Raw genomic sequence first — 12,747 nt, 5'->3', positions numbered from 1 at the left:
ATTACCACTGACATGCGCTGACTTGGAATGTTGAAATGAAAGAACCGAGTGTCTTACCCTTCTCGTTCATCATCCGCATTGTAATACACCTGTGGAACAAAACAATAGGCTTACTGTAGGTCAGAGACAAGAAATGGAAAAAATATTACGTAATGTACAGAATTTCCTAAGGCATAAACTGTCTCTTAAAAAGGCAAAAGACTAACCTGTTTAATGATGGGGTGTGTGTGTGTGTGTGTGTGTATTTCTAAGGAAATGCATATTTAACCTCCTTATAATCTCCATGGGGTTAATTCCTAGATTTTAATAAAATAAAATTGGAAATCTGATTATTTCTAGCTAAAGTCAGTCAGATTAGATTAACTATGGCGTTAAGCCAAATCTTACTCTTGACATTAAGGAGATATTTTGGTGGGATCTAAAATCCATTGTTTACAAAGGCTCTGGTTTTGCAGGGTGGGTCCTTTCCTGCCCCCTGTGTAGCACAGTGTCTGGAATCAGCTTGCCTGTGGACCAAATGGGGGATGTAGAGTGGGGTAAGGGGGCAGTGTGACAGTAAGTAGGCCTATCTACTTACTCCCCAAAGGGGCTCAAGGTATCTTGGCATCCTGCAACCACAGAAATTTAGGAGTCAACAGTCTTCAGGCCAGGAAAGGTCATTTAGCTCTGGAAGGTGTTCCTGGCCAGAAGGAAGATCTCCAAAGACAGACTTTCGGTAGTTGGCATGGCAGAAGGCAGAATCAGATTAAAGAAATTATGAAGCATCCTTATTATTTTATAGAAAGAACCATGGGAGAAATCCAGAGGGCATCTGCTATGTATATATGTCCTCTTGACCCAATTATCTGTAAACATTAATTGTGAGTCTTTTGTCATCTTTATCTGTGTGTGTCAGGACTGTTGTGTTTGAGTGAAGAACAGGACTGTTGTGTTTGAGTGAGTTAATATCAGGTATTTACATATTAACTCAAAAGTAGCCTCTGATTCTAGTACATTAGTCACTGTCCCTGCCTCTGCCTCGGTGAGAAACAGCTGTGTCTAGATAGAAAACCTCCCTGCAAACCTTCTCAAAGGCTCTTGGCAGTTCCTGGGATGCCGTCAAGCCTAGATCTAGTTATAAAACAAGACTGGTTACCTGGAACGCTCTGGGAATGAGTCATTCTAGTTATTAGCTCAGATTTCTACAGGAATTTGTCCTCTTAATTTTTTAATGGCTATGGTGGTTTTTCACTGCAGTGGTTTATGAGAGGCATACCAATCTTTGCATCTCTCTTGCTCCCCTTTCTCTTTCTACCCACTTAAGGGAAACCAGCCATATCCACTGGCCTGCCACTGCTGGCTCTTGTTTTGCAGGTCAAAGTTAGCCAATCTCTGCTCCATCCCCAAATCTAAGGCCATGGCACTGCCTCTTCCCTCCTGTCTTTGGAAGGATCTTTGTATTGTATACTTAGTTTCTTCTTAAACAGAAAACAGAGGAGGTAAATTTTTTCTTCCCACCGGAAGTCTCAGCATGGCATTCAGAGCAACTGTCATTGGGATGTACAAGGAATAGGACTACCTAACTTCATGAATATGGAGTAACCCACCTAAGTGAAGGAGGCTGGGGCATTCCACTGGCCATGCAACTGGATTATTTTGATAAAGTTCCCCATGTTGCCTTGTGTTTTGCTGCTTTCTTTAAATATGGCATAGTGCATCTATCTGGCCTGACTACTGGCCTCTGCAAAGTTGATTGGTGACTCAAAGATGGAAGCAGCCTTCTCTTAGGTGTTTTCCCACCCTCCAGAATGTTCTCTACATCACTGTCCCTTCTTTGTCATTTCTCCTCCTTGCTCATAAGGACCCACTATTTTTACCATGTCAGCTGTTGGGCCCATTGCACTAACTTAATTTTTAGAGCACGTTTTTCAAACTTTAGAGTGCATACAAATACCTGGAGACTTTATCGTAAATAAAAATTCCTGGAACTCACTTGGGGAATTTTAACTCAAAAGATCAAGGATGGAATTCAGGAATCTGAATCCTTATCAATAACTCCTATGATTCGGGAAAAGTTTTTTTTTCTAAACAACAGTGCAAGAAATGGTTTCTGAGTATGTGAGAGAGGAGAGGAGTCCTCCTTGGGTTCAAGAGCTTTGAGGAAGGTTGATGCAAGCAAAGTAGACATTATCTAAAAAGACGATGCCTCTGTATCCCACCATTTTTCCCAATCTCGCCTAATCACATGACCTTTAAAGGCATCCAGACAAAAACAGCCTGAATATCAGGGCTTCAATATCAGGTGAGTGAGACTGAAGGGCTCCACAGTGCCTGCACATTGGATTTATTCCTTCATAATAGTTTTGATAAGTGTCTGAAGAATATTTCAATCCACATGTGAATCAATGAGATAATGGGAGAGGTGGGGGGCAGGTAGCCTGACAGTGAAATACCCACTCCCCAAGTTGTGTCCTTGAGTGAACCAGGACTGCTGCCCTGTAGCTTCAGCATAGCTTGGGAGTGCCTCACCGGCCATGAGAACCATAGGGCTGCTGGCCCTGCAGTTGGCACAGCTGCAATGCAGCTGATTTTAGCAAGTCTCAGGACTGCAGTGGTTTTTGAGATGCCACCAATCCTTGCGTCTCTCTTGCTCCCCTTTCTCTTTCTACCCACTTAAGGGAAACCAGCCATATTCATTGACCTGTCACTGCTGGTTCTTGTTTTGCAGGTCAAAGTTTGTCAATCTCTGCTCCATCCCCAAATCTAAGGCCATGGCACTGCCTCTTCCCTCCTGTCTTTGAAAGGATCTCCCAGGCATCTAGCTTTTTTGAGAAAAGGCAGTCTGAAAGTCCCTAGCCACTGTCCAAGCTCCTTTCCTTCAGCTAAGCTAGCTGATCAACCACAGGATAGTCACAGGTTGTTCTAGGGACAGCTGAGTGTGTTCCTTTGTTACCAGAAACTCAGGGCAGGCTTCTTCATTGACCCCTCCTCTCCAAATCGAAGGCCATGGGAGAAGGCTGAGAGCTCTGAGGAAGGCCTTCAGATATACAGGGGGATATACAGGCAGGATATACAGGGGGTGCTGACTGGGCTGCCTGGCAAATGCTGAAACCAACAGACTGAAACATCTGCACTTTCCTTCTGATTCTGCCTCAGGCTGACAGCCGGGCTCATGACACCGGGGGGAAGGAGAGGTCAGTGGACTGACAGTCAAGAGCAGCCAGATAGGGCCACTTTTCCTCTTCAGATTAATTTACACTTTGTATATTTTGGAGAAATCTTGCCAAGAGAACAGGTCAGGTTGTTAGCTTTGACATGGAACTGAGGCCGGAGTCATGACAGTAAACTAAACAATAAGAACAATTTAACTCAATTATTCCTTCTTCTGGAAGGCATGGAAACCTAGCTCCATAAAATCCCATGAGGCACAGACAGTGAAGAAATAAATCATCACCATGGTCTTGGGAATTAAAAAAAAAGCAGGTACTGGCACGCTTATCTTGATAAATTATAAAATTCCCCCTCCCCACTTTGTGTCCTTGTTCTTATCCAACAAGTATAACAGGATGAAAATGTTAAATCGGTTTTAGTGTTAATGTGTTTTCAGAAACAGCTATAGGCATTTTATTACCATGTTGGGTCGTGAATAACAACAAAAAAGCCGTGGTTGTAGAGTTGCTCTGTCTCATGAATCTAATGAGAGAACACAGAATACTGGGGGACAAAATACATCTAAAAGAGAAAGTAAAGCCAGTAGTGATTTCTCTTCCTACACTAAGGTCAATTCCAATGAGTGTTTGTATGCTTAGAATGGAAGAAAAACTTAAATGTGTCAGTATGCTCCTATTTCTCAAACCAGATGTTTCCTCAAAGAACTTTGGATTTAAAAGAAAACTCATTGAATCAAAAATTCATTAAAACCCAATTGATTTGGTGAAAAACAATTCTGGTTAATGCTAAGGAAATAATTATTTTTTTCCTTTTTCACACAATTTTTTGTTTATCACATAACAGAAATAATACTAAAAACAAAAATAAAAAATCAGTCATATCTCATAACCCTGTAAAAAGTGTTGCAATTTTTCTTGCTCCCTTCAAATTCAGTTATATATTTTGGGATCATAATATGAACACAAATTACTATTCTACATTTTTTTTCCACGGAACATTATCATAACTAGGTCCCATGTTGCTACGTAGTTTCCATAATTAAAATTTTAGTGACTGCATAATATTCCATCAACTTGAGCTACCATAGTGAGTTAATTATTGGACATTTACATTAGTTTGAAATATTTCATTTCACTTGTAGATATAACTAGGAGACAGAAATTGTTTCTTAAGGAGGCTTCTACAACCTCATTTTTATTTTGATGTGAAATAATTTACCTATTAAATGGGAACTTTTTATTTACTAAGCGAAAATTTGTTGAGTTTTATTTAAGCTGAGACTCCCCTTGTGCAACTTTATGAAGTTATAGGTGCAGTTCAACTTCCCACCACTAGGTGGAGCTCTATTGTGTCAGGATAATCCCTGCCATGACAAAGCTGACAGAACAAAACTTACAGGTTATCAGCCTTCTCTCTTTCTTTCTCTTCCACGCTTTGTCAACACTTCACTAATATCAGCTTACTCTCCTCTTCGACTTAGTTTCCTCTCCTGAGACATTCCTTTCTATAAAAATGCATTTACTATAGGGAATGACATTGACTTTTTCTCTAGTAAATGGAAGGTAAGTTATTTTTAAGGTCAACACTGTCTTGAAATGCTTCTATCTTAAGGCCCTACCTTCCCTGTGGATGGATGGGAGGTGGGCGTTAGCTGGTAGGTCATACCTGTCCAGTCCTCTGCAGGTTTGCAAAGTGAACATCAGGTATGAAGAGAACTGGCTGTGAGTGGAGATCAGGCATGGTTTTGAAGTAGGTGATGTCACTCTTCTTCTGTAAAGGTATGGCGGCCAACTTCCCATCAGAGGCTGGATGGGATCACAAAACTCATAAATGAGAGAGTCATATATGACTAAGAACTCTCAACTCTAAGTCCTAGTCTTAAAGTCCACGATTTTCTCCTAGGAAGCTTTCTGAATACCATAGATGTGAACACACTTTGACACCTCCCACCACCTCATCCCAGCAAAACCAGCAGGAGCATGGACTTCAAGTGAGCACTCCTGAGGTGAAGCTCAATACCCCTCACACCCTCCTGTCCCTTCATGCACCCAAGATTCCTTGTCTGCAGAAGGAGGATGCTGGTCTCCACATTATTACAAAGTCCTTCCTAGCTCAAACACACTGTGCTCATGTGATTCTATTTGCTTTTCACAGGGATAATCAATCACCCTGTCTCCATTGCCAGGGGAAAGCAAACCATGCCTTGCATGTATGTAGTTTTACCTGCAACCCACTTCTTCCACCTGTTCCCCCAGTGGACACAGCCCACCTGCAGTCTTTAGAAAGCAACATTAGTCTCAGTGAAACTCACAGCTGTTACATTGAGTTTGGGAGGCCTGGCCTTTCCCTTTCTTCCTGTTCTGCTTCCGCTCTTCATCTCGGATTTTTCTTTCTGCTCCCTGATAGGAAAAAAAAAAAAAAAATACAGACAATGCCAGGCATATTAGCAGAGCGTGCAAAAGTCATGTCACACATAAGTCATGAGGATATGAAACAATACAGGAGAGAAGGAAACCAGGCAGCCCCATTTCCATTCCTCTGGCAAGGTTGGGCTTTGGCTCTGAAAGCCAAGACCACTCATAAGTCTATACCACATTTGTGTCCTGTGAGTGATCCTGCCTCTCCCAGATTTTCTCTCCTTTTTTGGTATCTTTCCTATTTAAAGAAATTCAGTTTTGAATCCATATGGAAAGAATCAACACAGTTCACTAAACCAATGAAACCTGTTAAGTGACTTTAGTGATTATAATAAAATGTCAGAAGATGAATCATTGACCCATTATATTTATTCCTAGACATAGAGAGGGTTTTAAAGTGTGAATTCCCTATAAAATGTTTCCTTTGCTTTCCTTTTAAACTTTCAAAAATTATTACAGTGGTGGAAATGAAAGAAGCCATAAGGAAACCACACAAAATGTAGGACTACTTTGTACATGTAAGTATGGTTTTTGTTTTTGTTTTAATATTTCCATATGTTCTTAGAGATAGTGCTCATTCAACCAAATAGAAAAATGTTTAGTCTATTAAACTCCTTTCTGCTCCTCTATTTTTGCAATTTGCCTTTTTCATGGGCTCCTCTTGCCAAATCGCCAAATTGCCAAATCGCATCCTACTTAACCATTTGATCACCACCCTATATCTCTTTACTTCATGGCCTCTAATGATGCCCTATCTTTTCTCTTTGGTTATTTCTCTCTATGAGCTTTGCTAACTCATTTTCTTTTCCTTATCCCCCAAATACAGACATTCCAAAATGGATTCCTTTTCCTTGCTCTATCTCTACTCTTGCCGTGGAAGAATTAATCTGTATCTTTGTTTTCACAAGGCACTAGGCAGGTGACACTCTGATCAACATCTCCCACCTAAACTCCTTCCCTAAGTTTCAGATTCATATTTACAGTTCTTGCCCATTGTGGTGGCATATTTAGGGAGCAGCAATGCATAGAATGGCCAGCAACCTTTCACCCTTCCAAAATTGTCCCCAAATCATCACATACAAAACAGATAGATTTAACAATATAAAAGTTTAATCCTTTTGTATGTAAACAAATCAATTAAAAGACAAAGGAAAGGTTGGCAAAAATACTTGCAATAAAATATCACATAAAATGTCAAATCCTTAATATATAAATAATGATTCAAATTTTAAAAATAGCTAACATACTAATAGAACAATGGACAAGAGTCATGAAATAGGCAATTCACAGACAAAGACACACACATGGTTTGAATTATTACAGAACAATGAGATATATTTTTTGCTTATCAAATTGGCTTTTGTAGAAAAGCAGATTCCCAATTCTGGCCAGCATGACGCCATGACACAGTGAGAATTTATGGTCAATGAAGGCTTCACAAAAGAGATGGCTTATGGCTTTAAACTAATTTTTGGAGAATGAGTAATAATAGCTAACTCTGTGCCAGGGAATTTCTAAGAGCTTTACATAATAGAATTGAAACAGCTTAATATTTTAACCAGATCATTTAAATGTGCATTTTTATGTTTTAAAAACTACCAAATGGAATAATTATTTTACTTACTACCAAAGGGGGGAATTTTATAGTGCTTCATATGAAGTTTTGAATTGTCACTGACACTTGCAGATCACAGAAATTCACAGCAAAAGGGGCATAAAATATAAAACTATCTGCTAGGGAAATCTCTTCTTGATATATAAAGGTTTTGTACAGTTTTGTGCTAGAAAACATATTTTTAAAAAATGAAGTGCTAAATGCACAGATACAATCTTCAATTGGATGTGAAACATAAGCAAAGGGGTTCTTCAAAATACTAAAGTCTGTAATAGGAGCTATTTTTTTTATTGGGTCCATGTAAGGCATTTTTCTACGTGCTTCGGGCTCTGTACAATATAACATTTAATAGAAATAAAATTTAGATTTTGTTAACCTGTATAAATTATAGCTGCCCCCAGAAACACCCCAAGTTGGGTCAAGGAATTTGATTTCTGAGTTAATGTTTTATTTTGTACTATTTATGAGGAAAGGGAAAATAATGAATCTGTTTCAAGATTTATACAGAAGCATACCTCAGAGGTACTCTGGGTTCAGTTCCAGACCCCCATAAAAAAGAAATATTGAAATAAAAAGAGCCACAGTTTTTTTTTTATTTCCCAGTGAATAGAGAGGTTATGTTTGCACTATAGTGTATCAAGTGTGCAATAGCATTATGTCTTAAAAATGTACATATCTTAATTTAAAAATACTTCATTGCTAAAAAAATACACACTGAAGCTTTAGCAAGTTGCAATCTTTTTGCTAATAGATGGTCTTTCCTTGATGTTGATAGCTGCTGACTGATGAGGGTGGGTTGCTGAAGGTTGGGGTGGCTGTAACAATTTCTTACAATAAAAATGAAGTTTGATGCATCAATTAACTCTTCCTTTCAGGAAAGATTTCTCTCTAACATGTGATGCTGTCTGATAGCACTTTACCCACAGTAGGACTTCTTTCAAAATTGGAATCAATCCTCCCAAGCACTGCTGCTGCTTTATCAACTAAGTTTATGTAATATTCTAAATTCTTTGTTGTCATTCCAACAGTGTTCACAGCCTCTTCACCAGTAGTAGATTCTATCTCACTTTCTTTGCTCATCCATAAGATGCAACTCCTCATATGTTTCTTATGAGATTACAGCAATTCAATCACATCTTTAGGCTCCACTTCTAGTTCTAATCTTGCTGTTTCCATCACATCTGCAGTTACTTCCTCTACTGAAGTATTGAACACCTCAAAGTCATCCATGAGGGCTGGAATCAACTTCTTCCAAACTCCTGTTAATGCTAATATTTTGACCTCCTCCCATGAATCATGAATGTTTTTAATGGCATCTAAAATGGTGAATTATTTCCAAAAGGACTTCAACTTACTTTGCCCAGAACCATCAGTGGAATCACTATCTACAGCAGCAACAGCCTTACCAAACACATTTCTTAAATAAAAAGACTGGAAAATCAAAATTATTCCTCAATCCATGGACTGCAGAATGGATGTTGTTGTGTTAGCAGGCATGAAAACAATATCAATCTTTTTGTACATCTCCATCAGAGCTCTTAGGTGACTGGGAACATTGTCAATTAAAAGGGATCTTTTTTTTTCTGAGCAGTAGGTCTCAACAGTGGGCTTAAAATTAAGCCCACCAAAAACACATAAGCTGTCATCCAGGCTTTGTTGTTTTATTTACAGAGCACAAGCAGACCAGATATAGCAAGATTTTTAAGGACCCTAGGATTTTTGGAATGGTAAATGAGCACTGACTTCAACTTAAAGACAGCAGCTGCGTTAGCCCCTAATGAGAAAGTCAGCCTCTCCTTTGAGGTTTCAAAGTCAGGCATTGACTTCTCTCTAGCTATGAAAGTCCCAGGTGACATCTCCCAATAGAAGGCTATTTGCTCTACAATGAAAATCTGTTGTTTAGTATAGCCACCTTCATCAATGGTCTTAGTTACATCTTCTGCATAACTTGCTGCAGCTTCTACATCAGCACTTGCTGTTTAATCTTGCACATTTATGTTATGGAGATGGTTTCTTTGCTTGAATCTTATGAAGTGATCTCTGCTAGCTTCAAACTTTTCTTCTGCAACTTCCTCATCTCTCTCAACCTTCATAGAGTTGAAAAGACTTAGGGCCTTGCTCTGGATTAGGCTTTGGCCTAATGGAATGTTGTGGCTGGTTTAATCTTCTGTCCAGACCACTAAAACTTTCTCCACAACAGCAGTAGAGCAGTTTCACTTTCTTATCATTTGTGTGTTCACTGGAGTAGCACTTTTAATTTCCTTCAAGAACTTTTCCTTTGCATTCGCACCTTGGCTAACTGATACAAGAGGCTCTTGGCCTGTGTCAGCTTTTGATATGCCTTCCTCCCTAAGCTTAATTATTTCTAGCTTTTGATTAAAGTGAGAGAGATGCAATTGTTCCTTTCACTTGAACACTCAGGGACCACTGTAGGTTTATTAATTGGCTTGGTTTCATATTGTTCTGTCTCAGGCAATAGGAAGACCAAAGGAAGAGAGGGAGAGAGACTAGGGAATGGCTGGTTGGTGGAGCAATCAGAACATACACAACCCTGATCAATTAAGTTCACCATCTTATATGGGTGCAGTTGGAGGTGCCCCAAACAATTACAATAGTAACACCAATGATCATTGATCACAAACATGACAGATATAATAATAATGAAAATGTTTCAAATGTCGAGAGAATCAGCAAAATGTGACACAGAGACACGAACACATTCTGTTGGCAAAATGGAGCTGATAGACTTGATCGATACAGGGTTGTCACAAACCTTCCATTTGTAAAAACTTGCTTTCTGTGAAACATAATAAAGCAAAGCACAATAAAATGAGGTAAGCCTGTAGGTTCAATGTAGAATTTAGCGAAGTCACCTACTTATTATTTTTCAGGCACTCTTTTATATGCCAAACCAAAAGGATTAACATAAAACATAGAGTATCTATAAAGCAGATGGTGGCCCTTCTACAAAAGAAATTTCCTGCCCAGAATGCCCAGCTATCAGCATGACAAAACAATTTTTATAATATCCACTCAAGAGAACTACAATTCTTATTTCTAGAATAAAGCTTTTGACTTCACAGTGACCCCGGGAAGCTTTGATACATTCCATTAAAGTAAAGAAAACTCTCCTTGAGCAAGACTTTCCAAGTATTCCACCTCTTTCTATGACTCTTTGTGACCTGAGACTTTGAGAAAATATTCTTTCCACCGTTATTAAAGTGCAAAAGTCTAGTTCTTCCAGAAGAGAATAATTTGTTACAAATACTAAATTTGTCATTTGAAAATAATTCCCTCCATCTAAATGTTCACTATAGAGTGTTAAATTTGGAAAATATATCTGAAAAATTCCTGCCAATATTGTGATCATTTTTGCCACCACTTGAGAGGTGATGGCTGTCTTTGTTTTTTATTTAACACTTAAGTTGCTCCTGTACATGTATTTTAAGAATGTGGCTTTATTTCTTGGTTTTTCCACCTTGTGTAGCTATTGTTTGCAGTAACACAAAATCTTCATGAAAAATTGTGAAAGAATTTAATGTTAGCATAAAGATATGCACATAAGTATCTATATAGGTAGGTATATAAACAGATCCCGAAGTTTTAAAATGTATTAACACATACATTTCAATAGAAGTATCTTAATACCAAGTATGGTTAGGGAAACCCTTTATTTTCATCTGCAGTTTCACAGATGTGAGATTAATTACAAATGATTAATTAATTGATTAATTCGAAATCAAGCTGGAGAACTGTAAATAGTGCAGAATTCCAGGTCTTGAAAACTATAGACTGTGATGAGAAAAATGCATGGTTTTAAAACAGAATAGCCCTCAACTCTTTTGCCTGAAAAGATAAGTCAAATTGGGCATTTGTATTTACACACACATTTGAAAAGTATACAAATTAAACTTTTATTTTTCTTTTTAATCTCCCAGGAATTAGTTTTACTTGGATTTTGAAATTAGAGTGCAAAAATGCTGACAAATTACAGCAAACGATTTCGGGTCTAGTTTGTTAAAGAAATTGACAGTAATTACGATGAATACACCCTGCAGGACCCGTGAGATTTCTTCCTTATGAGTTTCCTGACACACCCCACTCCAACTCTTAACATCAGGATGTGTAACTTCCTGCTAGAACCTCTTGACATCACTACTTACTTGGAATAAATGCTTATCATTTATCCAACATTCTCCAACTATTTTCTTTTACTTAGCACTGATATTTACTAGACTGATACGCAAAATAGGAGCTATTGGAAATGCCACCTACTTTCTGATTGGCAAGGTATTTGTTGACATAGTCCTTCCCAGTTTTTATGCATATTTACAAACATGTTCACACAAATAAGTGGTTCTTTCAGCCATTTCTTTCCTTGCCACAGATTACCCTCTTAACATGACTTCAGGAAACAACTGCTTTGGAAAAATCCATACAATCCTCTTTTTCACCGTCTCCCTTCTACTGGTTAAAATAACTGAATGAAAATGTATAAAACTATTTTCAAACAAAAGGTATAATCAATCAGTAATTGTATCTGCCCTCTTAGTGTCTCATAGTCCCTCTCATTCTAGGACTTAGGTGAACAACAACATAACATTCGCTGTACATTATGCATGCTTTTATTCTTTGTTTTTCTTATTATTTATTACATTAACACTATAATGTAAAATAATTTTAGGAGAATCGTTAAGCCTTCTCTCTCACTTTCAATTCCAACTACAAAGTGAATATGAATGGATTGCCAGGTTCCTCTATCCAATTCTTTCCCCTCTTTCTCCTCATCTCTAACTTTATTCTTTATTTCCAAGAAGGGGATTCATGGAGGGGGATTCTACAGTCTCCCCCAGAATATCTGAAATAAAGTAAGGGAATTCAAATTATTTAAATGCTTCCTTATTTGTGCTTTAAAAAATTGTCTGTTATACATCATTTGAAAATGTTTAATATGCTGAATTAAAGACATAAGCTGATTTTTTTGGTTTGGTTTTGTTTCTAAAGCCTACCTTGGCTCTTTGTTGAGGTTTTGAAATGCCAGTTGTCATTTCGGTATTTTATGTATAAAGTTATTTATCAATTCCAGGAGAGTGAGTTTGAAATTAGACCTAGATTTGCATCTAACTACTCTGCATGCTCACTGTGTGTCTCTGGGCAAATTACTTATGCTGTCTGTACCTTTGATATTTCACCATTCCTATACAACTGTGTCTATTGATTTAACAGGCCTCTGGAAACTGTCATGGAAACTTCTCTACTGTCTTGGAAACTGTCCTACTGATTGCTGTGTCATGGAAACTGTCCTACTATGTACTGTCCTACTGTGTACTGTGAACTGTCCTACTGTGTAGTGTCCTACTGTGTACTATGAACTGTCCTACTGTGTACTGTCCTACTGTGTACTGTAAACTGTCCTACTATGTACTGTCCTACTGTGTACTATAAACTGTCCTACTATGTACTGTCCTACTGTGTACTGTGAACTGTCATACTGTGTACGGTCCTACTGTGTACTGTGAACTGTCCTACTATGTACTGTCCTACTGTGTACTGTGAACTGTTCTA

The 12,747-nt window shown here is 38.2% G+C and overlaps 1 protein-coding gene across 2 annotated transcripts in view; it reads right to left on the bottom strand.

Moving 5' to 3' along the window:
* Positions 1–12,747, bottom strand: part of GRHL2 (grainyhead like transcription factor 2) — a 180,864-nt gene that overhangs the window by 34,918 nt on the left and 133,199 nt on the right. For both annotated transcript variants that reach the window (XM_023223392.1, XM_023223384.2), the window contains exons 10-12: positions 5,462–5,549; positions 4,816–4,955; positions 58–89 (exon numbers count right to left, since the gene is read on the bottom strand). In XM_023223392.1, the coding sequence (XP_023079160.1) occupies positions 58–89; positions 4,816–4,955; positions 5,462–5,549 (260 nt within the window). The remainder of the gene's footprint in view (positions 1–57; positions 90–4,815; positions 4,956–5,461; positions 5,550–12,747) is intronic.

Source organism: Piliocolobus tephrosceles, chromosome 7 (genome assembly GCF_002776525.5).
Source record: "Piliocolobus tephrosceles isolate RC106 chromosome 7, ASM277652v3, whole genome shotgun sequence".
In the NCBI taxonomy this organism is placed as follows: domain Eukaryota; kingdom Metazoa; phylum Chordata; class Mammalia; order Primates; family Cercopithecidae; genus Piliocolobus; species Piliocolobus tephrosceles.
The sequence above is the reverse complement of the archived record's forward strand: the minus strand, read 5'-3'. Positions and strand labels throughout refer to the sequence as shown.